This window comes from Aotus nancymaae, unplaced genomic scaffold (genome assembly GCF_030222135.1).
Source record: "Aotus nancymaae isolate 86718 unplaced genomic scaffold, 86718_ANA_hifiasm-v0.15.2.pri h1tg000059l, whole genome shotgun sequence".
Classification (NCBI taxonomy): Eukaryota; Metazoa; Chordata; class Mammalia; order Primates; family Aotidae; genus Aotus; species Aotus nancymaae.
In genome coordinates, this window is record NW_026988473.1 from 57,291,538 (window position 1) to 57,316,845 (window position 25,308).

Sequence of the window (25,308 nt, forward strand, 5' to 3'; positions counted from 1 at the left end):
TGGTCCCTGGAGCCTGCCCAGCCCCCAGCCACAACCCCACGTTAGGCCCTATTTTCTCTGAATCTAACCGCAACAAAGTCATCCTCCATCTAACAGCCCAAGGGACCCTGTAAGTCTCAGATTTGATCATACCTCTGCCCTGCTTTAGAAACAGCTCTCCCAGTGAGGGCTCTCCTCAGCTGGCACCCTCAGTGCAGAGGCCACACATGGAGCCTGGCGCTGTGAGGCCTGTTGGGCCTGGCTCCCATGATCCCTCAGCCTCACCTCCTGCAGGGCCCCTCAGCACCTGCAAACACAAACACTTACAGGTACTCTGAAGTCCCACATCTCCAGCAGGTCTCTCTGCCTAGAGCATCTGCCCTTTCCTTGTCCACACTCCACCAAAGAATCACCTCCTCCAGGGAGCCTTCCTTGATACCACAGACAGGGGTAGAGGCTTCCTTTGTCTTCCTAGAGACCCAGGGGTCTACATATTCATCTGTCTTTTCCACTAATGGAGGCTCCTCAAAGGACAGAGCCCAGAAAGGTACCTGCACATTGTAAGACTCCTTGTAAATGCATGGTGAATGAATGAATGAGGGAAGGAGGGAGGGAGGGAGGAAGCCAAGGTTGCAAGGGAGGTTATTTCCCATGAGTTTGGCTGGTCTATGATAAGATGATGAGCGGTAACAGAAGCCCCAGTGAGCAAATGCTTACTGTGCACCGGATATCAGGCTAGGTGATCTAGACCCATTATTTCTTTTGAGCCCCCAGTGATGCTGTGACTGTTGACAATATTTAAAATTAAGGACTCTGAGGCTCAGAGAGGTAAAGTCACAGCTCACAAGCTGCAGAGTCAGGACGGGAACCAGGTCTGTTGGGTGACAAGCTTTGCAGAGGGAACAGTGATGGGTGGCAGAGGGGTGCGAAGGCCGGGAATGGGCATTTGGATCTAATTCCATGGACTGGGACTTGAAGAACTCTGAGTTTTATGGGGAGCTCTGAGGAGAGGCCTGTCCAGGAGTGAATCCTCACATTTTTTATCCTTAGGAGCAGTACCAGGGAGTAATCTGGGGAGCCCTGTGCCCCCACCCTCGCTTGCTCCATAATCAATGGCCCCTCTTATTCTGTGACAGAAACCATTGATGTTTCCTCATACCAGTGTCATGAGCTATGCAAAGGTAGCATCCCAACCAGTCACCTCCCTGATCCCCTGCTAAACAGATGTCCTGGAGGTGCCCCTGCCCACCCCTGGCAGAGTCCAGGCCCTTTCCTGGAAGCCACAGAGGTGGCTCTCCTCCCCCAGCCCCAAGTGGTGCTCAGGGATGTCAAGTCCAGTCACCCTCAGTGGCCTGTTTTCTCCCCAAGGCCTGTGTTGTCAAGATCACTTTGGAGATTTCCTGTGGATGGAGCTCAGACAGTCACCCGCTCCTTGGTTCCATCTTGCCAGCCTCACCCAGAAGACAGGGTACCTACTGCTCTTCCTGGAGCTGGGCCCAAAGGCTCCTGCTCTGCCCTGGGCTGGACTGAAGGGGTGTGAGAAATGGGTGCAGGGAGGAAGTAGAAGTAGGGCTTGCGGGAGACTCTTCCAGAAGCTTGATTGTGCAGGAGGAAGAGGAACAGATGGAGAGGCACGAGGGATCAAGAAAGAGATTTTGCTCGGATGAGAGAGGGACACTGGGGAGTGCAGAGTGTTCGAGCGGAGGGGAAGGAACCAGCAGATTCGGCACAGGGCGGATGCTGAAGAGGGGGCAGGAGGCAGTGCCTGGGGCCCAGCGGGGCTGTGGAGGGGTGAGGAGAGAAGGTGCAGACACAGGGGTTTATTTGGGCAGTGGGAAGCTGAAGGCAGCCCCTGTGAAAGGCTGTCTGCTCTGAAGGAGGAGTTGAGGGCTGCTAGGGTTGAGGGTATAGGGCCAACAAAAAAGATGGCACCAAGGCTTAGAAGAGAGGGGAGGGAAGCTGCCCTAGGACAGACTAAAGGTTGAGGACCCAGCCACGTGGGGCAGTGACAGCGTCTGCAGGGCCTCAGGCATTCAACTCTACTCAGCCCCACAGTGCAGGATGGAGCAGTCTGGTGGCACCATGAATGAAAGACACGAATTGACTGGTTGTGTTCACGGGAATCCTGGGTCCTGGGGTGGAGGCCTAGGCTGGCAAGGGAAGGGAGAGAAGCCAGGAAGATCCTGGGCCTGGTCCCCGGTGAGGAGGGAGTGATCCTGTGCAGGGAGGTGAGAATATCAGGGAAAGCCTCAGACAGGGGAGTAGGGAGATGCGGGCTGCCCAGCCCTGCCAGGCCAAGTCCTGTTCACCCCTCTCAGCTGGGACTGTTCACAGCTGGAATCTCACACACAGACAGACAGAAGCAGCCCCAAGGCTGGCCTTTGGTGCTCACATTTAATCTCTAACTGCTCCCAATCCCCAATAAACACATACTCTTAAGTACAACCTACAGCTTCCTATATGAACAGCCTCAAGCCAAATCCCCTGTGCACCAAATCCTCTCTATGTGGACATAATTGAACCATCTCTGGAAATGTACCTGTTAATTCATTCAACAAATATTTATTGAGCACCTACTATATGCCGGACACTGTCCTAGGTACATGCAGCAGTGAAAAAAAAAACACGAAAAACCTCTGAACTGGTGGATTTTATGTCCCAGTCAGGAGAGAGAGACAATAACCAATAAATAAGTACAACAGTATGTTAAAAGATGTTAAATGCTAAGGAAAAAATATAGCAGAGAAGGGGCAGAGGAATCATGTGTGCATGTGCTGGGTGGAGGTTATAATTTTAGCTTAGAGTGGTAGTAGAAGGTCCTATGGACAAGGTGTCATTTGAGTGACCACCTAAGGGGGTCTGTCCTGTGCCCCTTTTTTGAGACAGGGTCTCGCTCTGCAGCCCAGGCTGGAATGCAGTGGTGTAATCATAGCTCACTGCAGCCTCGACCTCCCAGGCTCAAGAGATTTTCCTACCTCAGCCTCCCAAGTAGCTGGGATTACAGGCACATGCCAACACACCCAGTTAATTTTTAAACATTTTTTGGTAGAGATGGGCTTTCTCTCTGTTGCCCAGGCTGGTCTCAAACTTTTGTCTCCCAAAGTGCTGAGATTCCAGGCGTGAGCCACTGCACCCAGCTGTCCCATGTCCTTCATGCATGCTCCACTGCAGGAGCCACCGTCGCCTGCCGACCTCCTACATTGCACTCTGAATGAGGTAGTTGCCCCTGACTTTGATCTCTTCCTCCAAGGCCACCCCTCAGGCACCCACAAAGCCCTCTTCCTCCCACACTGGACTGGCCACAAATGGGCCAGTGTGAAGGTGAGGATTTGGGGTTTGATGGCAGGCAGTCCGGCTGATCGGAAGATCACTGATGGATTGATGGCCCTGGCAAGTAACTAAGCTGTTGGGGGCCTTAGTTTCCTCCTCCCAAAATGGTAAGACGAGATCATGACCCCCTCACAGGCCCCAGGCAGGCAATGATACGGGACAGAGGGTAGCGAATGGTTTTGTCTTCGGGTTTGAAAATAGTCACAGACCACGGCCTCATCCTTGAGGACCCACCACTAGGTCTCCTGGGGCCTGGACATGCGCCTGAAATTGCCTGGTGAGAATGAAGACCAATAGATGGATGGTCTTGGGACAATCTCTGCAGGGTGTCCTGGGACAGCCAAGCTCTATGGCCCCAGAGGCAAGCTGGACCGGTGTGGGAAAGCAGACTAGGGGCAAATCTCGGGGCTTGGAGTGACAAAGCATATCTCCCAGTGAGCTTTCTCAAGGTGGAATGCAGTGGCCTAGGAGAGGAGTGAGCTCCCTGTAATGTGAAGTTCGGAAGCAGGGGCCAAACAAACCCAGTCCGGAAGGCTTCAGAAAACCCCCTTCCCTGAGGGGATGGTGGGGAGACCTCTGGGTCAGATGACCTTAAGGCCTCCCTAGTCCTGATGGTCCAGAACTCAGAGCCCTGTCATTGACCCCTGGGCCCAGCTGGATGTCTTATCTCTGCCCGGTGGGCTCAGGCCCTAGGAGGAGCTGGGGATGATCAGAGCAAGAGTCAAGGCAGGGGCTGCCTTTCACAAGAGGAGAGGAGTTCCCTGAGGATCCCCCTTACCTGTACGTGTTGTGGACAAAACTGCCTACCTTCGGGCCTCAGGGTCTGCCTGGGAAATGGGCAGGGTCATAAGCCACAATAACCACCTGGCAGGGTTGGTGGTCTGCCCTGTGTGAGGTGGGCACTGGCGGACCCAAGCAGTCTCAGAGGTGCTACTCCTGCAGCCATTACCTTCATCTTCCTCGACAAATCTCTGTCATCAGTCAGACAAAGGTTTAAAAAAAAAATTATGGAGCCAGGCAGCACCGAGGACAGAGCCCTGGGGCGCATCTTCATAGACTGGATCCAGTCATCCAACATTTCCCGGTGCCTGTTCAGAGCCAAAGCCTGTACTGGTCTCTGAGGCCCCAGAGGCAAAGCAACCTTGTCCCCAGTTCCCAGCACAGTTAGAAAAGGAAAGGGAGAGAGTCTGACACCGCCCCTTTGGCTGGTCTTCTTACCTCCCCTGACTCCTGACTTCCATTTCTTTGTCCTTTCTTAGGCCACTCTTCCTAAGAGGCAGGGTGTTATGGTGGATTTACAGTACACTTTGGGCAAGTTTCTAACCTCTCTGGCCTCAGTTTTCCCATAGGGAAATGTCACCTCTCTTCCTGGGCACAAGGTGCAGATCTACAGGCAGGACTCCTAGTTTCAAGTGACATAATTCTAGGTCAAATGGATTGAGGCAAAAGGAGCTTATCAGCTCATGGCACCAAAGGTAAAACCTCAGGCACAGCTGGAACCAAGCACCCAATGCTCTTCTCAGGAAACAATGCATCCCCATCTGTCATCCCTGCCATTCCCTGGCTTTCTATGGGGACAGTCTCCTCCCTGGTGGCAGTACCTCCATCGCCCAGGACAGTGCCTGTTACCCTTGCCTCCAGCAACCCCTGCCTCACTTTCTTCCAGCTTTGCAAATGCTGTGGAAGACCTTTCTCCTTCCGACGTCCTAGCAAAAGCACCAGAATTGACTCTGAGGCACGCAGTGAATGTCGCCCGTCCACCCTGAGCCAGTTACAGGCCTGAGGGGCCCGCTCTTCTCTCATTGGCAGGTTTAGGTCACAGAGCCATCACTCCCAGATCCCCAAAACTCTAGATGGGAGAAGGGGGGATCCCCCAAAGGAAAATCAGAGGGCAGGGTCGTCATCACGAGAGGGAGTCTGGGAACTGGGTGGGAAGAAGCTACAGAGGAGCTGAACGATGACTGCCAGGCTAGCCAGGCGGCTGGACCTGGGCCATCTCTTCCCCGATAGACTGGAGCCTGGTTATCTGGGAGGATGGGCGGATCCTGAAGGCACTAACTGAGGCTGTCAGCCAACTGCACTACTTGCAGCTAAGCAGCAGGTTCCTTCTCGAAGGGAGAGCCAAGTGACCTCTCCCACAAGGAGACAAACAAATTGGGCAGCCTGGTCGTCCAGGAAAGGTACAGAGAACCTCTCCCACTAGCTCCATGGGAGAGTTTTTTAGGAGGCCCTAGGGATCTCCTGTAGCACTGGGTGGGAGGTACAGTAGCCCTATAGGTGTGGACTTACACAAGTGGACACCACAGGCTGTCTCTCTGCTCATCGGGGGCTGCCCTGTGACAGCTGCTCCCTGGGCCTCTGTGCTATCCACACAGTTCCTCAGTCTCAGGGCTGCCCTTGACTTCTCAGTCTTGTGCCCACTGGGGCTGCCTGGTCTCTTACCCTCTTTATTCACATTCCCAAGAAAGAACCTGTTGCTAACTTTGCTACGCCTCAGTCACCTCATCTGTAAAATGGAAACAGTAGTTGTGAAGAGAGAATGAGACATGGCACGTCAAGCATGTTGTACTGTGCTTGCTGCATCGTCCATGCTCTGAATACATGTGTCCAGGCTGTGCTGGGGCTTCTGGGTGCACTCTTGGGCAGCTGGGGCCTCCGAAACATAGCAGGGTCTCAGGAGATGCAAGTTCCATCTTTGCTATATTTGAAAAGGCTGGAGAGAAACCAAACGAGGAAGCCCCAACCCCCAAATTCCCCAAAGCTGCAGCTTCCTCTTCCTTTCACTGAAAATGGCTGTTTCAGTTTTAACTTTAATTCCTGCGAATAGGAGTTGAGAAGGGGAAGTGGGAAAGGAGAGGAGAAATCAGGGCCCCTGCCCTCCATGTTCCCGCCTGCCAGGTTTGTCCTGTAGCCAGCCAGATGCCACAGGTAGGACCAGAACTCTTCCAGGTGGGAGGACTTTGCTTCCTGCCATCTGTCTTCTGGGTGCCAGGGAGCTACTGGCATTAGGAACCTGGCCTCAGGTGGGCTCCAGGGGCAACCCTGCCCCAGGCTAGAGGCCACCTAGAATCAGGATTGGGTTGATGACTGGGGCACAGAGGGTATAGTGACTCTGTATGGTAGGTAGGTACCATAAATAGCCCTGTTTACCCAGGCTCAGAGAGGGTAGGTGGCTCACTCTAGGTCACACAGCAAGTTGGTGGTGGATTCCAGCCTTTCTGACTCCTCAGGGGAAGGAAGCTAACTCTTGACCCCTGTCATCCTGTGCCCTTGCTGCTAACTCACGGTCCAGGGGCCCAGCAAGGGGGTTTCCAGGTCTTATTTCCCAGCAGGCAGGCAGGCCAAGGTTAGGAAGCCTCTTCCCACGTCCAGCCTGGTCTGAGCTGGTTCCTGCCTCAGCTGGCTGGCAGACAGTGACTCAGGCTTCCAGCTTCTGCCTTTGGCCGACAGGTCCCCTCATCCCTGCTAGATATGAAGGCCTCAGGGGATAGGGGAGGCTGTGGGGTCATGTGAAGTTCATCCCGAGATATGATCTATGATATGATCCTATGGGATCTATGCAGCCTATGCATATAGGGATATGATCCTATGGGATCTATGCAGCCTATGCATATAGGGATATGATCCTATGGGATCTATGCAGCCTATGCATATAGGGATATGATCCTATGGGATCTATGCAGCCTGAAGGGCCTGGTCCCTTGTCATTTCTTCCTATGTCCATATAGAATTTCTCCTGCTCTACAACTGGCCCCATGGTTGTCGCCTGAACTGAATAAAGGAAATTGGCAGAGGCTGTCCCCACTGTGAGGTGAGAGGCTTCGGAGTTTTGCCGAAGGTGTACCCGGAGTGGAGATTGGCGGTGGATGCCTGAGTCCAGGGCCTCTACCTCAGACAGTCAGGGCCAGTGGCTCCTGTGACCACATGGACCAGGGTGAGAACCTGAGAGCAAGGGCTTCAGCTCATCTGGGGAGGGTGAGTAGGAGGAAGGTGGGGGAGTGGGCCAAGAGGAACTGAGATTGGAAACCCAGTCCCAAGGCCACTCAGTGGCAGCCCGGAGGGGAGGCCCCAGCTGTGGGCAGACGGGCCTTGCCCTCACCCCTCCCTGGCTATGTGAAGGAGCATGGCTGGCTGTCCACTGGCGCCATCTCATGGCTACAGGACCTCAGTGCAGGGAAGACCCAATTCCCTTGGGAATCCCCTTCCTAAGCCTTAGTTTCCTCATCTGTAAAGGGGAGGGAATAAGCAACCCCCCACCAAATTGCCCAGAACTACAGATAAAACATCTGGTACAGAATAGGCATTTAAGAAATGACACTGGCGCTGGGTGCGGTGGCTCATGCCTGTAATCCTAACACTTTGGGAGATGGAGGCGGGAGGATCACCTGACGTCAGGCGTTCAAGACCAGCCTGGCCAACATAGTGAAACCTCATCTCTACTAAAAATACAAAAATTATCTGGGTGTGGTGGTGGACACCTGTAATCCCCGCTACTCGTGAGACTGAGGCAGGAGAATCGCTTGAACTTGGGAGGCGGAGATTCCAGTGAGCCAAGATCGTGCCACTGCACTCCAGCCTGGGCAACAAGAGTGAAACTATGATCAAAAAAAAGAAAAAAAAGGCCAGGTGCGGTGACTCACACCTGTAATCCCAGCACTTTGGGAAGCCGAGGCATGCGGCTCACGAGGTCAGGAGTTCAAAAACAGCCTGGCCAACATGGTGGAACCCTGTCTCTACTAAAATTACCAAAAAATTGGCTAGGCATGTGCCTGTCTCTACTAAAAGTACCAAAAAATTGGCTAGGCATGGTAGTGTGTGCCTGTAATCCCAGCTACTCTGGAGGCTGAGGCAGGAGAATTGCTTGAACTGGGACCGAGAAGCGGAGGTTTCAGTGAACTGAGATCCCGCCACTGCACTCCAGCCTGGGCTACAGAGCGAGACTTTGTCTCAAAAAAAATAAAGATTAAAAAAAAGAAAAGAAAGAAAGAAAAGACACCATCTGGGCACAGTGGTATATGCCTGTAATCCCAGCACTTTGGGAGGCCAAGGAGGGAGAATCTCTGCCAGAGGGAGGCTCTGCCTTGGAGGTTTCATAACAGGCCAGTCCCCCTCACGCCTCCCATCTGAGGCCCCCACTTTGCACAGCTCATCCATTGCTCTGGCTTCTATATTTATTTATTTCTCACAGAGGGTAAGCTCATTCCCCACTTCTGTGCCCTTGCCCACACTGGGCCTCCTGCCTGGGACGCCCTCTTCAGCCTTGTTATGTGTCCAGGTCTCTCTGGCCCTTCATTGCCCAGCAGTGGACATGCTTTCTCCAGGAGCTTTGCGGGTTACTCTCCCAGGTGCACCCATGACCCCTCAGCCTGAGTGCTCCCTCCTGGGCCCCACCCCCTCCTCTAGGCCTAGGCAGGTCCATGGGCAAATCTAAGGCCTGGTGAGAGCAGGGCGGTTCCTTTGCTCCAATTCAGTCATCCTGAGGTTCTTTGAAGTTCCAAGCCCTAGGATGCTGTGGTTTCAATGTTTTGAGAGTCCTCAAACCTAGACTCTGTTAGGAAGGCAAAGAACTAAAAGGCCAGTGGCTAATGGGTGCTCAGTGGTTGTTGAGGTGCCAGGCCAGGCCTCTTGTATGTCCTTGAACCCCTGAGAAGAGGGGGAGAGGGGGTAACTGGCCTTAGTTTCTTCTTCCCTCCGTCAGGTGGAGCCCCATGAGCCTTCCCTTCCCCTCCGAGGTTAGTCCAAGTGCCCTTATCTGAGCAGAGCGGTGGGATTAGGGGTCTCCAGATCTGCACTTCTGGGTCCTCTGGATGAGGCATGATAGGGACAGCTTTGTATTTCCTGTCCATCCAGGTGGCAGAAACTGAGACCACTTAGGCATCTAACCCAAGCCCTGCCCTGGTTTCGATACCCGCAAGGAGCCCTCAGAGCCATTCCCATTCCTGGGACAGTGACCCGACCTGCTGGGAGTGGCTATGGGAAGTTGTCCTGGGGACCCAGCAAAGGACTGGCTGCTGAGCTGAAGGCCACCTTGCTTTCCTGAGCCACAGCACAGCTCACATCCGACCAGGAGGTCCACAGTCAGCAAGCGGAAGCGACCCCTTAGCATAGGCCTGAGTAAGCAGTAGGTGCTCAATCTGTGCACAACTGACCAAGTGTTTACTGGAAATTCAAATCTGATTTTTCTCAGTGTGATCCAAACTTTGGGTTCCCACCCTGTTCCTCAATCCCCTTGCTGGGAAAAAAAGGCTTTGGGGAGAGATCGGTGCCTTTTTTTTTTTTTTTTGAGACTGAATTTCGCTCTTGTTACTCAGGCTGGAGTGCAATGGCGCGATCTTGGCTCACCGCAACCTCCACCTCCTGGGTTCAGGCAATTCTCCTGCCTCAGCCTCCTGAGTAGCTGGGATTACAGGCATGCACCACCCTGCCCAGCTAATTTTTGTATTTTTAGTAGAGACGGGGTTTCACCATGTTGACCAGGATGGTCTCGATCTCTTGACCTCGTGATCCACCCGCCTCGGCCTCCCAAAGTGCTGGGATTACAGGCGTGAGCCACCGCACCCAGCCGATCGGTGCCTTTTTTATTTGTTTGTTTGTTTTTTTGAGACGGAGTCTCACTCTGTCACCCAGGCTGGAGTGCAATGGCACAGTCTCGGCTCACTGCAACCCTCACCTCCCGAGTTCAAGCAATTCTTCTGCCTCAGCCTCCTGAGTAGCTGGGATTATAGGCACATACCACCACACCTGGCTAATTTTTGTATTTTTAGTACAGACAGAGTTTCACCATGTTGGTCAACCTGATCTCAAACTCTTGACCTTGTGATCTACCTGCCTTGGCCTCCCAAAGTGCTGGGATTACAGGCGTGAGCCACCGCGCGCGGCTGACATCGGTGCCTTTAAGGGCACCTTCAGCTCTGATGCTCTCAGGCTCTAGGATTCTCCTCAGCACCTCCCAGGGTAGAAGATGAGCTGCCCTGAGTGGCGCTTCATCCTCCCAGCACACTGGTGGTCAGTATGACCATATTCTACCAAGGAGGCTCAGAGAAGGGAGAGGCTTATCTCAGACAGTGACTGGGGGCAAAGGTAGAGTAAGAACCTGGGCCTTGAACTCCCAGGGCACCATTCTTTCCCCATGCCATCCTCCCCTGCCACCCGCCGTGCTGCCTCAGCTTCTCCAAACCAAAGCCCACTTCCTCCAGGTTGCCCTCCTGGAATGCTGCCTCCACCCCTGGAGCTGACCTCCCCAGGACAGTGAGGAGCCACATCTCCTACTCTGGTGCTTCTAACAGCTGTGAGGCCAGTTTGGTGGTGAGGAGGTGGTGGGGAGCATGTGGCACAGGCTGCTGCTTTCTCAGGGGCTTATCTCCACTGCCCACGTCCATCACTCCTCACATGCTCTGCACCTGCCATGTCGGGGGGCAGTCACTGCGGAAAGGGGGAACATGGGAGGATCTGGTGACACAGAGTAGGTACTTGATAAATGTGTGTGGAGAAAAGGAGAAGAGGGAAGGAGGGAGGGAGAGGGCAGCTGAGTAAGTTGGTGTCTTAGTGGATTGCCATATGAAGTGTTGGAAATAGATGCTCGGTGCTGGAAAGATGGGTAGACAGACATGTTGGTGAGTGAGCTGTTGAATGAGGGAAGGAAGGCTGGATGAAGGAGCGAGTGTCTGGGAGGAGGAATGTTCACCCTGTGGCTCTGAGTGTTATAGCTTAAGGAGGAGCTGAGAGCTCTCTAATCCCTGCCCTACCCGTTTGACAGCTGAGAAGACCAAGAGAGGTCTGGGCAGAAAGAAAACTGCTGGTTCTGTGGGCTAGCAGTCTCTGGTTCTCCCCTACCCCTCTTCCTCTGCCCCCATCCCCCGCTTTCTCCTGCTGGGGTTGGGGAATGTTCCGGGAAGGACGCCTTTTTTCCACCTCCTCGCCCCTTTAAACCCAGTTTCCGCCAGGCACTAGGCGTGGTGTTGGGGATGGGAGGGAACCGGTGGCCCCCACAGGGGCTCTTTTAGTCAGAGACAGCCCTGCCAGGAAACAGAGGAAGCTGCTCACCCTGTCAGAGGAGTTTCAGCGTGGCCGAGGCAGGAGAGTGGGAGCCTCAGCTCCGGCTTCCCTTTCCCCAACACACTTGGGACCACCAGCTTGCTGCAGGGACAGGAGGCTGCCTGTGAGTGTGGGTGCGTCTTGGGGCCATGGGTCAGTGCAGGGGTTGGGGGGTGAAGGGTGGCTGCACACAGGGAACTGTGACTAAGGGTGGGCTGGGGTCAGCGCTGACCTAAAGGAGGCCCACAGAGTTGGGGGGCCCCAGAGGAAGGGAGAAAAGGCCCAGAAAGGAAGAAGCAAGGTGAGCTCTGAAGCTAGATAGACACAGGATTCTGACAAATGCAGATGAGTTGAATGGCACTTTGTGTGAAGGGAACAGTGGAGCTGGGAGGCTGGAGAGGGAGTCTGGCTCTCTGGCTGCCACTGGCTGTGTGGCCGTCTCCATGTCTTGGGGATGTGTGATGAGAGGGGAAGGGGCAAGGGTGGAGGGAGGAGTGGAGTGGCCCTGACATACTTCAGACAGGGCTGGAGGGCTTGACGGGGTCTTGAATGTCAGGAAAAGGGTTTGGGCTTTTCCCCAGAGGGCAGAGGGATGCGAAGAAGGATGTAGTCAGAGCCAGTTGTTGGCAAGCCCCCCACCATGGGGAGAGTCCAGCCCAGGAAGAGGCTGGGATCTGTTCTGGTCCCGGACTTAGGACCCAAGAGCTGGTGAGTGATGTGAGAGCTAAGATCAGCTGCTGCCTGGAGGTGGGAACCAAGCAAATCCCGCACCCCCACCCCGGCACCAAGGCTGGCCCCCGCCCCGGAACTGGGAGAACAGCTCAGCTCTCCTAGGCCCTCAAAAGTAGACCAGGGAGCTGGGGCGACGGCCAGGCCAGTCTTTCCTGACACCGCCCTGAAGGTTTGCCCAGAGAGCTGGGCCCCAGATCCCCTCCTGCAGCCCCCTGCCTCCTTCCAAGAGGGAAGGGAGGTGGTCCCAGGAGGATCAGTCTCACCGGCACGTGGGAGAGGCAGACTGCAGTCCCCAGGCATCTAAGACCGAGGGTTGTCCCTGGGGGTGGGATCTGAGGGTGAGGGCCACCCAAAGGAAGGTTGAAGGACACAGCACCCCTCTAACACCTTCTCCTCCTCAAAACCTGCTTCCCTTGCAGACTGGTCTCCTCAGACTGTGTGAGGAGAGAGGCAGGGAGGGCCAGAGGCTGCCTCTCGAAGGTCAGCCCCAAGGAACCAGCAGTTTTCTTTCTCCTCAGATTTCTTTGTCAGACCCTGTGTGAGAAGAGACCAGTCTGCAAGGACAGAGGGTTATGGTGAGGAGGAGAACGTGGTAGAAGGCTGCTGTGTCCCTCAGCCTTCCTCCTCACCCAGGCTGTCCTCACACCCTTCTGTACCCATGGAAATCCTCCTAAACACCTGGACCTTGCTCTGTCTTTCATTCTGCTCTGAAAAGTCTCTTCCATCCAGTGGCTCACACTGGTCTTCTCCATCAGACTTGTGTATCTGTATCTGTATCCCTGTATCTCCACGTCCACCTTTACACTATACCTTCATGTATCTAGCTGGCAGGGTGGACTCAGTGAATGCCTGTCATGTGAAAACGAAAGAATGAACACGTGAATGAGAATGGCCTGAACCAATGAATGAAGAGATGAGTGGACGTTCTCTGCTTGTGCTAATCCTGGCTTCCTGGCTATGCTATGGGGGAGCTGGTGTGTTTCTTCCTCTGACCTCCCCGTGGTGCCTACCTTGTCCTAGCTGGGAAGCCAGCACTCCTAGCATACGGGCTAAAGCCCCACAAAGAATCTTTGATAACTGAAGGTGACATGGGGTATGGGATGCAGACTACAGAATTCAACATTATCATTTTGCCCAGAATTGGGGTAAAATAGCTTCACCAAAATGAAACTGTAAGTTGGGAGGCATGTATCTTTCTCTGATATAACTTAAAAATCCCATAACCTTACTTAGTAGGTATATTAAGAACAGCAAACACTTGGCTCCATGCCGGGAACTGATCTTCACAAGAATCTTATAAGGCAGGTACTATCTCATCTCATTTTACAGATGGGGAATCTGGAGGACTGAGTTTAACTAGTGTGCTCAAACCACATAGCTCATCCATGGCATAGCTGGGACTTGAACCTGAGCATCTGGATCAGAATCCATATACTTTGCCTGAACCCTTTACCACCTACTGAATGCATCTGCAGGACTTCATATTTTTTCTGGGCCTCAGTTTTTCCCATCTGTAAAATGGGAAGAGAGGAGGATTAGACTCACTATCTCAAAGGCCCATTGGATTTAAGTTGCAAATTTTCTCTAGACACCAGTAATATGACAATGTCAGTTTAGAGGTGAATGTCTAGGAGTCAGACTTACCCCAGCAGGGAACCCCTTAGGGTATTTGTGCCACTGGCTCTCCCAAAACCCAGCCTGAAAGAATGAAAGGAGGGACAAGATGTAGAATGCAATGGCATGGCATTTATCGAGCACCACCGAATGTCATCACTGCACATGTCACTGATGAGGACACTGTGATATGCCCCGCGTCACACAGCACGGAAGTAGGGGAGCAACATTTCAATCCAGGCCTGCCAAGCTCTGAAGTTGGCCAAGTAACCTATACATCCCATGTCTGTGGGCTACACTAAGCTGTCTCTTCTGGACTGGGCAGCTGGGCTCTGGTTCTGACTCTGCTCTGACTCACGAATAAAGGAGCAGTCCCTGCCCCTCACTGTGTCCGGATAAACGAATGACATGGTCCCTCACCCATCCGCCTTCAGGGACACTGTTTTCACTCTGGGCGCCAGGGGGCGCTGTGATGTCAGAGGCGCTGCCAAACCCACCTTTGTAGCCTCAAGTGGAAAGATGCAGTGGGAAACTGGGAATCACCTCCTTCCCTATTTTACAGATAACAAGACGTCTGCCAGAAGGACCATGGCTTTGGAAGGTGGAGTTCAGGCTGAGGAGATGGGTGCTGTCCTCAGTGAGCTCCTGGTGTGTGGACCCTTCATATTGGTTAACTAAGAGTTATCAGGGCCCTTTCTGCCCCAGACCCTGGGCTAAGACATAGAGAGACATGGGACCTGGCCCCTCTCCTCAAGCGAGTCCTAGTCTTGAGAAGCACACAGATCCACCATGACCAGTCTCCACACCTCAGGGAGCCCGGGGCAGCCCTGCACAGCATGATTTAGCGCTTATAACCTCGTGACATCCCTGAGAGGCAGGCACCACATACCCCCATTTCTCCGATAAAATGAAATCACCACCTCAAGGTCACGTAGCAAATACATAGCAGAGTTGGGATTCAAACCCGAGTCCATCAGTCTCCACTAACAGAGAAAGAGACATATGACCAGGGCTTTGAAGGATGAATAGAAGTTCACTAGGAAGGCTGAAGGAAAATGAGTACCATAGAAACAAAGTGAATCAGATTGCTCCCAAGCATGAGCTTTATTGTATTCCAAGTTTTCTCGAAGTGAGGTCTGTGTGGGGCTTCCATGGGGTGGTTAGAGTAGCAGAGTTGACAAAGTTGGTGCCCTCACCGTTCAGACAGAGAAATCAAGGCTCAAGTAGGGGCAGAGCCTGCTGGGTGGTGAGTGAGCACGTCACTGACAGGCTGTGTGTTGCTTTCCTAGCCTCTCTGAACGTAGGAAATCCAGCTGGGCAGCCATGGAGCGGAACAATGGCACAGGCCAGGCTCTGGGCTTGCCACCCACCACCTGTGTCTTCCGCGAGAACTTCAAGCAACTGCTGCTGCCACCTGTGTATTCGGCTGTGCTGGCGGCTGGCCTGCCACTGAACGTCTGCATCATTGCCCAGATCTGCATGTCCCGCCGGGCCCTGACCCGCACGGCCGTGTACACCTTAAACCTCGCCCTGGCCGACCTACTGTATGCCTGCTCCCTGCCCCTGCTCATCTACAACTACGCCCAAGGTGACCACTGGCCCTTTGGCGACTTCGCCTGCCGCCTGGTCCGCTTCCTCTTCTACGCCAACCTGCACGGCAGCATCCTCTTCCTCACCTGCATCAGCTTCCAGCGCTACCTGGGCATCTGCCACCCACTGGCCCCCTGGCACAAACGTGGGGGCCGCCGGGCCGCCTGGCTAGTGTGTGTAGCCGTGTGGCTGGCCGTGACAGCCCAGTGCCTGCCCACAGCCATCTTTGCTGCCACAGGCATCCAGCGTAACCGCACCGTTTGCTATGACCTCAGCCCGCCCGACCTGGCCACCAGCTACATGCCCTATGGCATGGCTCTCACTGTCATCGGCTTCCTGCTGCCCTTTGCTGCCCTGCTGGCCTGCTACTGTCTCCTGGCTCGCCGCCTGTGCCGCCAGGATGGCCCGGCAGGGCCTGTAGCCCAGGAGCGGCGTGGCAAGGCAGCCCGTATGGCCGTGGTGGTGGCCGCTGCCTTTGCCATCAGCTTCCTGCCTTTTCACATCACCAAGACAGCCTACCTGGCAGTGCGCTCGGCGCCGGGCGTCTCCTGCCCTGTGCTGGAGGCCTTTGCGGCAGCCTACAAAGGCACGCGGTCATTTGCCAGCGCCAACAGCGTGCTGGACCCCATCCTCTTCTACTTCACCCAGAAGAAGTTCCGCCGGCGGCCACATGAGCTCCTACAGAAACTCACAGCCAAATGGCAGAGGCGAGGTTGCTGAGCCCTCCAGGGCGTGGGCAGCCTTTACGTTTGCCATTGTGGCTGGGGCTCTGGGAGCCCCACCAACCCCAAACCATGCAGAGAATTAGAGCTCAGCTCAGCTGTGCATGGAGGAAAGTCCCTCACAGGACCCAGAAACTCACCAACAACTATTTATTCAGCCCTTCTCTGGCCTAGGCCCTGTGGGCATGGAGATGGACAGGCCTGAGCCTGGCTCTTGAGAAGTCCCAGTCAGCCGTGGAGAGCTGGGGAAACCACGTTAAGGTGCTCACAAAAATACAGTGTGACATGTACTGTCATCAAGGGGTATGCTCCATGCTTTGAGTCACCAATGAAGGGGATGAGGGAACATGAGAGTGGGAAGTGAGAGCTTCTGGGAAGGGGCATTTGATCTGGGTTTTGAGGGATGACTATGAGCTCTCTGGAGAGGAGGGATATTCCATTTATTTAGCAAGCCTTTACTGACACCTTGTGCTCAGGCCTGGGTTGGTTCTGAGACTCTAGAAGAACCAGTGCTAGCCCTGGTCCATACAGGCTCCCAACTGCTGGAAGTACGGACTGGCACAGCAACATCAGCGTTGTACAGAGGGAAGTATGGCTGGAGAGGGTGGCCATGACCCAGTCCAGGGAGTCAGGAAAGACCTCTCTGAGGAGGGAACATCTGAGGTAGGTGTTGAGGGCTGAGTGGGAACCTGGCAAGCAGAAGTGGGGAGCACTTTAATATAGCCCCGGTATGCTCTATGCATATCCAGTCGTGTCAGCCTCATGCTGGGCTCTGCCCTGGGCAGACAGAGGACTGGAGCGGAGGACACATGGCCTCAAGTGTGTGAAAGCTGAGAAAATGGGAGCTGTGCCTCAGTCACCCTCCAGATAAGGGCAAGAGTTGGCCAGATGCTCCAGGCTGTGGGAGGTCAGTGAGGGGAGCAATAGGGTGGAGTTTCTTAGAGGAGGCAGGAGGCTGCCGCTGGGCACAGTGGCTCATGTCTGTAATCCCAGCACTTTGGGAGGCCGAGGCGGGTGGATCACCTGAGGTCAGGAGTTCAAGACGAGCCTGACCAGCATGGAGAAACCCGGTCTCCACTAAACCTACAAAATTAGCTGGTGGCACATGCCTGTAATCCCAGCTACTTGGGAGGCTGAGGCAGGAGAATCGCTTGAACCCGGGAGGTGGTGGTTGCAGTGAGCCGAGATCATGCCATTGCACTCCAGCCTGGGCAACAAAAGCGATACTCCGTCTCAAAACAACAAAAAAAGAAGAGGCAGGGGACCAAGTGTTCATGTGCTCATGCCTGTAATCTCAGCACTTTGGGAGGCCAAGGCAGGAGGAATGCTTGAGCCCAGGAGTTTGAGACCAGCTGGACAATACAGTAAGACCCTGTCTCTACAAAAAAATTAAAATATTACCCTGATGTGGTGGTGTGTGCCTGTAGTACTAGCTACTCGGGAGGCTGAGGCACTGAGTTCAAGGTTACGGTGAGCTAGGATCATGCCAGTGCATTCCAGCCTGAGCAACAGAGGGATACCCTGTCTCTAAAAAAATTAAAATAAGCCAGGAGTGGTGGCTCATGCCTGTAATCCCAGTACTTTGGGAGGCCGAGGCGGATGGATCACTTGGGGTCAGGAGTTTGAGACCAGCCTGGCCAACATGACAAAACCTCTTCTCTACTAAAAAATACAAAAATTAGCTGGGTGTAGTGGCAGGCGCCTGTAGCCCACGCTACTCTGGAGGCTGAAGCACAGGAATCACTTGAACCTGGGCGGGGAGATTGCAGTGAGCTGAGATTGCACCGCTGCACTCCAGCCTGGGTGACAGAGCAAGACTTTGTCTCAAAGAGAGAGAGAGAGAGAGAAATTGGCTGTAAAGCAACAGCGAGTTTCAATTAAATGGGGGATGGGTGGGTTGGGGTGAGGCCTGGGTGTGTGGAAGGCGGCGGCCAGGAAAAGAGCTGGGTAGAGCCAGAGCATTCAATGTGAGGATGAGCCCCAGATCCCTCTCCTTCATCCACCTCTTCAAATGTGGTTCTTTCAACTGTGGGGTGTCTTCTGTACCTAGGGTACTTCCACCAGGCCCCAAAGTGAGGGGAAACAACCGTTCAACATTGCTTCATTCTAAACGGAGGAGCCAGCAGCTTGAGAGCCTCAGGGCCACCAGGAGGCTCCTTGGTGGAGGTCCCACGGCTGGAAGTCTGCTGACTGGTCTCATGACAGACTATTCCACTGTGTTCCACTCCTGCCCTCTCAGGCCCATTGTTCTGACCTGTGGGTACCCAGAAAGCTGCCTTGAGGCCATCTCATAAGGAGGCAGGTCAAACACGGATCTGAACCTTAAAAAGCCTTGGAAAGGCATCTTTATCAAAGGTCCCTGGAGGAGACAGCAAAGGGGAATTGTAGCACACAAGACCCCATACCCAGCCAGGCGCAGTGGCTCACACCTGTAATCCCAGCAATTCTCTTGCCTCAACCTCCCAAGTAGCTGGGATTACAGGCGCCTGCCACCACACCCAGGTGTTTTTTATATTTTAATAAAGACAGGGTTTCACCATGTTGCTCAGGCTGGTCTCGAACTCCTGACCTCAGGCGATCCTCCTGCCTTGGTCTCCCAAAGTGCTAGGATTACAGGCGTGAGCCACCGCGTCTGGCCTGGGCAAGTTATTTCACCCCTTTGTGCCTCGTTATTACTCTCATAACATTATTATAAATGTCTATCTTTTTTTTTTTTTTTTTTTTTTGAGACGGAGTTTCGCTCTTGTTACCCAGGCTGGAGTGCAATGGTGCGATCTCGGCTCACCACAACCTCCGCCTCCTGGGTTCAGGCAATTCTCCCGCCTCAGCCTCCTGAGTAGCTGGGATTACAGGCACGCGCCACCAAGCCCAGCTAATTTTTTGTATTTTTAGTAGAGACGAGGTTTCACCATGTTGACCAGGATGGTCTCGATCTGTTGACCTCATGATCCACCCGCCTCGGCCTCCCAAAGTGCTGGAATTACAGGCGTGAGCCACCGCGCCCGGCTATAAATGTCTATCTTTTTAAAGCCACTAGGTTTTTGGGGCCTTTGTTACCCACAGCCAAAACTAATACCTTTATTTGGGTTCCATCCTGAGATGGTGGACCTTAGGGGCAGGCCAGGCAGTGACCTGGATTGACGAGGGGCAGGGTCTAGGCTGGGGTGGGAGCAAGGAGTCAACAAGGTCTAGGGACACCCGGGAAGTCTTCTTAGAAAAGATGCAGACCCTGGGGAACAGTGAGCCCCAAAGTGACTTGAGCTTGAAGGGGTGGATGGGCTTTGTGGGAGAGAGAGTGGGAAAAGGGGAGGAGTTTTGGGAATTCCAACATTAGGGAGCTGAGGAGAAGGAGCCAGAGATGTGGAGGGCAGCGGCCGGGGGTCTTTAAATGGTGGTGGCATGAGGGAGAGTGGAGTTTCTGAATGGTGGTGGCGTGAGGGAGAGTGAAGTTTCTGAATGGTGGTGGTGTGAGGGAGAGTGGAGTTAGTGAGTGAGGGAGAGGCTCGAGGGAAGGAAGTGGGGGTGGGAGGTAGAGGAGAGAAGAGAGAGGAAGATTCCAAGAAAGGCCAGGCCCAGGGACGGAGCTTCCAGGATAAAGTTGCTGAGAGTTGGCTGGTGGTAGCTGAGGACAGAGACTGCGGTGGGGTGGGGGGTGGGGAGGTAAGTGCAAGGATTGGGAAACTAGAAAGTCAGGAATCAGGGCCTGTCTTGGGGAAATTTCCATTCCAAAAAGGAAAAGCCCAGGAGCATTTGCTCTGTCCTAGCAATGGACACAGCTAGCCTCTTCCTCCCTCACTCATTTGTTCAATGGACATTGACTGGTGTTTCTGAGATGAGCTCTGATCCAGACCCTAGTATGGGGACATAATCCAAACGGTTTGGGGTGCAGACGGGGAAACAGTTCCTCCAGTAAACAATGCTTACTAAGCACCTCCTATGTGCCAAGCACCATGCTGGGCCCTCAGTGAGCTCCTAGTCTGTTGGAGGAGACAGGTAAAAATGAAACACATACATACCTGGATCATTACGGCTGGGGAGGAGAGCTCAGATCATAAAGAGGACCCCAGCAAGGAAGGTCTCACTAGGAAGATGATGAGCTCCTGGAATGGTCCATGGCCAAGAAATGCTAAATACCAGAGGGGCCCTGACCTAGTTGAGGGGCAGAAAAGATTTCTTAGTGAGGCCTGGAGCCTCAGAAGGCCTCAGAAGGCATTAGCTCAGTGCAGAAGGGCTGCAGCAGAGTCTGTGACTTTGACCAAGCACCTTCACTCCTCTGAGCCTGTTTCCTTACCTGTAAAATACTAGACCTTCCTAAGCCACCAGGGGTATCAAGGGTTAGAAAAGCTAGAGCAGAAATTTCATAAAGTACTAAACATACTATAACCTAATAAAAAAAATGGGCAAGAGGCACAAATAGGCACTTCACATAAAAGGAAACAAAGATGATCAGAAAACATAGAAGAGAAATTAGATCCTAGCTTGACAATGACTCGTAATGTTGATCAGTTGCCAGTCCTGTGCCTAAGCATTTCTGTCCATGTGTAACTGGAGTCATGCACAACGCTCAGCAAACACCTGGAAACACCCAAACGTGCATCAGCAGAACACTGGATCAATACGCTGTGATATAGTCACACATTGTAATAGTCCGAATGGCCAAAATGGACTATATAGGCATGCGACAATATGGGTAAATCTTAGCAGTATGACATTAAGAAAAAAGAAGTAACAACAAATTATGTACAGCAAAATGCCCCCCACACTTTTTTTTGAGACAGTCTTACTCTGTTGCCCAGGCTGGAGTGCAGTGGTGCAATCTTGGCTTACTGCAACCTCCACCTCCTGGGTTCAAGCGATTCTCCTGTCTTGGCCTCCCAAGAAGCTGGGATTACAGACATGCACCACCACACCCGGCTAATTTTTGTATTTTTAGTAGAGACAGGGTTTCACCATGTTGGCCAGGCTCGTCTTGAACTCCTGGCCTCAAGCAATCCACCTGCCTCAGGCTCCCAAAGTGCTGGGATTACAGGTGTGAGCCACCACGTCCAGCAGGATGCTCTTTTAAAAAGTTAAGAACAATCAAAATGAAAATACATAGTTTGAAGGAATATGTAGATGCAATAAAACCATATAAAAAGAAAAGCAAGAGAATGCTGAACACAAGATTTGAGATGATTTTCTGTGTGGTGGGACAGCAGGAAGATGGGGAAGAAGAACTATATAATAAGATGTGAATTATTATAAAGGTCCTACTTGTATTGTTTTGCTTTTTGGTGAAAGCCGATTAAATAACTGACAAGACTATATCATGAACAAAATATAAAAAATTGAATCCTATGTGCTTAAGGTCTAATTATATAGGAAAAGGGGCAATCTCAGATAGTTTCTCTTTAGCTTTGGAATGGAGTCAGAGGAGTCAGATTTCCCCCTAAGACAGTTCCTTCATGGAGCTCATTGCTTCTTGGGGTCCCCACACTCATCATTTATCTCCCTCTTACGCACAGTTGCTCCTTGACTTACAATGTGGTTACATCCCAATAAACCCATTGAAAATATTATAAGTCAAAAAGGCATTTAATACACCTAGCCTACATCAGAGCTTAGCCTAACCCACCTTAAACAGGCCCAGAATGCATCCATAGCCTAGAGTTGGGCAAAAACCATCTATCACAAAGCCTATTTTATAATAAAATGCCGAATATCTCATGTAATTTATTGAATACTGAAAGTGAAAAAAGAATGATTGTATGTGTGTTTAAAGTATAGTTTCTACTGGATGTACATAGCTTTTGCATCATCATAAAGTCAAAAAATCATTAAGTTGATACCTCATGAGCTGGGGACCATCTGTACCTGAAGCCCATCATTGGCCATGAGCTGTAACCTTCAAAACCTTTCCATCTTGATTCTCCAAGGGATTCCATGGTCCTCACCTCACTAGATCACCATGACTCACTGGGTAGATGGGCTATTGTTTTCATTACCCTTTCATAGATGAGGAGCCTGGGGTCCAGAGAAAAGGGAGTGAACTGTGGAAACTGAGCTTCAAAACCCCAGCAGAGTGTTTCTCTGCCTGCCCTGGTGCCCAGTGCTCCCAGCCTCCTACCAGATAAGTCTTCTTGGAGCTAAAAATTTCCATACATAATTACCAAGCACCATAAAAATTCTAGAACCCCTCTGTTCATGGAAGATAACTTTGTCTTATCCTGGATCATAAGGAGCTGGGTGGGGGTGGGAGGATTCATGAAACACTAGACGCAACCAAGCCATTCTCAGATTGGGTGAGCTTCCCTTTGATCTAGAGCTTCTGATCTAAAGCTTCTGATCTAGAGACTCAGTCTAGATCCTTAAACACCTTCCCTCCCCACCAAGAGGATTCCTGAGCCAAAGGCCCCAGCCAGTTCACCTCAAGGCCAAGCCACAGGACTCTGGGACCCCGTTACCTGAACCTCCACTCCTCTCTATCCATTTGCCCATCTGCGATATGGGATAAAGGATTCTCTCCCAGAAGTGACAGGGAGGTGGAAGAGTATAAATTTCAGTTGATAGGAGTCATCATTGTGGGGGAGAGAGTGACTCCTGGAACGAGAGTCCTGTCCCCAATCCCTCCACAACTCACCCCTCCCCAACTCACCCCACAACACATACCAAAACATGCCCCAAAGAGTAGAAAGAAAATACTAAAGGAGGTGAGAGTCTGACATCAAATGCCAGAGTCAGAAAGGGCACTCTTGGGGAAACATGACCCACTCCTCACTTTTCAGACACAGGCAAGTGCAGGGATTTACTCAAGGTCACAGAGTAAGGCAGAGCAGACAGGCACAGGCCAGCAGGGCTCTCTTTTATCAATTTCCTAGAGTAGACGGAGAGATTTACTCCTTGGTCCTCTGGAGGCAGAGCTGAGATGAGGTTGAGGTGGGGAACTCCCTGGATGCTAATCTCAACTCAGAGAGGAAGTGCTTTCTCACTACAGAGATATTCCACAACCCAAGAGGCTGCCCAGAGGGTGGAGAGTGGCCTCCTCATTCTGGAGATATATGAATAGCAAGCAAGTTCTGGATGTCTCGGCTGAGTCCTCCCTCTCTCATTTGGTAGTCCGGCAATCCTGGGTGTCTACCCTCCTTTTCTACCCTCCTGCCTGCCCCTCTCCTCTGAACCCCGCCTCTCAGCCTAGTCTGGCCCAGCTACAGTCTCCTTGGCTGGACCGGGTGGCAGTGGGATTGACTGGGTAATGCACAGACTGCTGACTTAACCATGTGTCCCTGAGGCCTTGTTACTGGGGGTTGGAGGGGCCAGGGCAGTTTGACCAGGACTGAAGAAGGCTGGGCAGGGCTGGAGGGGCATGGGTCAGACCAGGTTATCCTCTGTTCCTGGGGAGAGTGAGCTCAGGCCGAAGGAGGAGAAGTAGGTGATTGGGGGCTCAAAGAAGTGAGAACCTCCCATAGAGGAGCATGGTGTTTGAAGCCCCTAAAATCTGAATCTTAGCAGGAGCTGCTATTTCCTGACTTGCATAGTGGTCAAAGTTACTTCTCCTTCATGGCCCACAGGGAAGGGGTAATAATATCTATTCCCAAGGGTGGTTTGTGGATTAAAAAAATAAGTGAAATAACATTGCCCACACATCATAGGTACATCACACATTTTCATTTATTCCTTCATTCATATATAGGGTCATGCATTTGAGTTGTGGGTTAGGATGAATGGGCTCTAGAGGCAGGTTGGGATGGGGAAAGGGATGATGCCCCAATACCCAGAACACTGCGAGACTCGCCATAAGGGGGCAGGAGCGGGAGGGGAGCTCAAGCGAGGGGTCAGCGTGAAGCCGGAGAAACAACCTACACTTTCCCTGCCAGGAAGGTAGAGCAACTGGTAAGAGTATAGGTTTGGCAGTGGGAAGTCAAGGGCGTTCCCGTCTAAGCTCCTTTTGTATGTAAGGCCTAAGGAGGAGCAGTGCGCTTTGCGAAGGTCTGAAAAAGACAAAGGGGATTAGGTAACGACTGAAAGGAAGTTTTCCCCAACTCCCCGCTTTTTTGAGGATAAGATGCTGCTTTATCCGTCCAGGACTCCGTGCGTTGGGAAAATCAGGCCGCGAGGGGGCGCAAGAGCCGCGTACTCCGGAGCACGGAGGAAAGAGGGGCTCCGGGATCCAGGCGGAAAGTCCAGAAGCGCAGCCAGACGGCGGGGGCAGGTGGGAGGCGTGGCAGCTGGAAGAGTAGGGGTGGGGGCGCGGTCATGAAGGGTGGGACTTCGGGAGCGGCGTTGGGCGGGTTGGGGGCCGATCGGAGCTGGACTGGCGGCAGGGAGGAGGGACGGGTGGAGCGTTTGGGAGCCATATTAGAGGGGGCAAGGGCGTGGCTTCAGGCGAATTCGCCGCAGAGGGCGCGCGGGGAGGGGGCGGAGCCTGGGCGGGGCGGGGAGCGACCGGCCCTCTAGTCTGCCCACGCCTCCCAAGTCTCCCGCTGCAGGCGAGTCCCACCCCTTTCCCGGCCCAGAGAGTGTGCGTCTGCGTGCACCTGAGTGTCAGTGTGTACGAGAGTTTGTGGGTCCGACGTTGCCATGTTGGAGCCCCTCGGGCAGGAGGTGTTTCCGCGCGGAAGCGGCTGGCCCGCCGTGGGCGCTGCGCCCTGGCTACGAGTCTGCGGAGCTGAGCACGCTCAGCGGTTGCGTGTTATCTCAGCGAGTCCCCGGGGGCAGCTCGGTCTGCTGGGCTCCCGAGGGACTTTTATGGAGGACCGGAGGGTCGCCTCAGCTTGCAAGTCCTCCAGCAGGCTTTTTCTTCTTCGGCTCCTCCCCGATTCCCTCCTACCAGCCAGTTCCCAGGCTCGCGCACACCCGGAGCCCACCCCCTCTTTTGGGCGCGAGGCCCCGCCCCCCGCCCCCTTTCCTCTGCCACAAAGTTTATTTGCAACAAAAGGGTGCCAGGAGTGCGCAGCCAAGTGGGAGGGAGCGGGAGCCGGAGCGGGAGAGCGAAGCCGCTAGGCGGGCGGGCGCAGAGTCGAGGAACCGAGCGCTGGGATCCCGCCCAGGCGGAGCCGCGGTGTCTCTGGTCGCTGCGGCCGCAGCGGACGCTGGGCCTGGGGGTCGGAGCTGAGGCGGGAGGGGCCGCCGGGGATGGAGACGTTGCGGCTGGTGGCCACAGAAACTTGAGCCGCGGCAGGGAAACCTCTTCTCGGGTCTCTGCGCCCTCCTCCCACATCCCCGCGCGCTGCTTTGGGCGCGGGCCGCTGCGCTCCTAAGGAGCGGGGGCGCGGGGGGGGGTTGGCCGCGGCTCCCCGAGGCCAGCCCCCCCGGAGTGAGTGCCGCCACC

At 53.5% G+C, this 25,308-nt stretch overlaps 1 protein-coding gene across 6 annotated transcripts in view; it reads left to right on the plus strand.

Annotated features, from left to right (window-relative positions):
- The window catches only part of P2RY6 (pyrimidinergic receptor P2Y6), a 36,971-nt gene extending 19,129 nt beyond the window's left edge, over positions 1-17,842 (plus strand). For 3 of the 6 annotated variants that reach the window (XM_021675082.2, XM_012456932.3, XM_012456931.3), the window contains exons 2-3: positions 14,252-14,337; positions 14,979-17,842. In XM_021675082.2, coding sequence (XP_021530757.2) covers positions 15,013-15,999 — 987 coding nt within the window. In that variant the 5' untranslated portion in view covers positions 14,252-14,337; positions 14,979-15,012 and the 3' untranslated portion in view covers positions 16,000-17,842. Of the gene's footprint in view, positions 1-11,335; positions 11,468-14,251; positions 14,338-14,978 lie in introns of those variants that run through there. The other 3 variants (XM_021675084.2, XM_021675083.2, XM_012456933.3) reach the window with 2 other exon arrangements.
- The last annotated feature ends 7,466 nt before the right edge of the window (positions 17,843-25,308 follow it).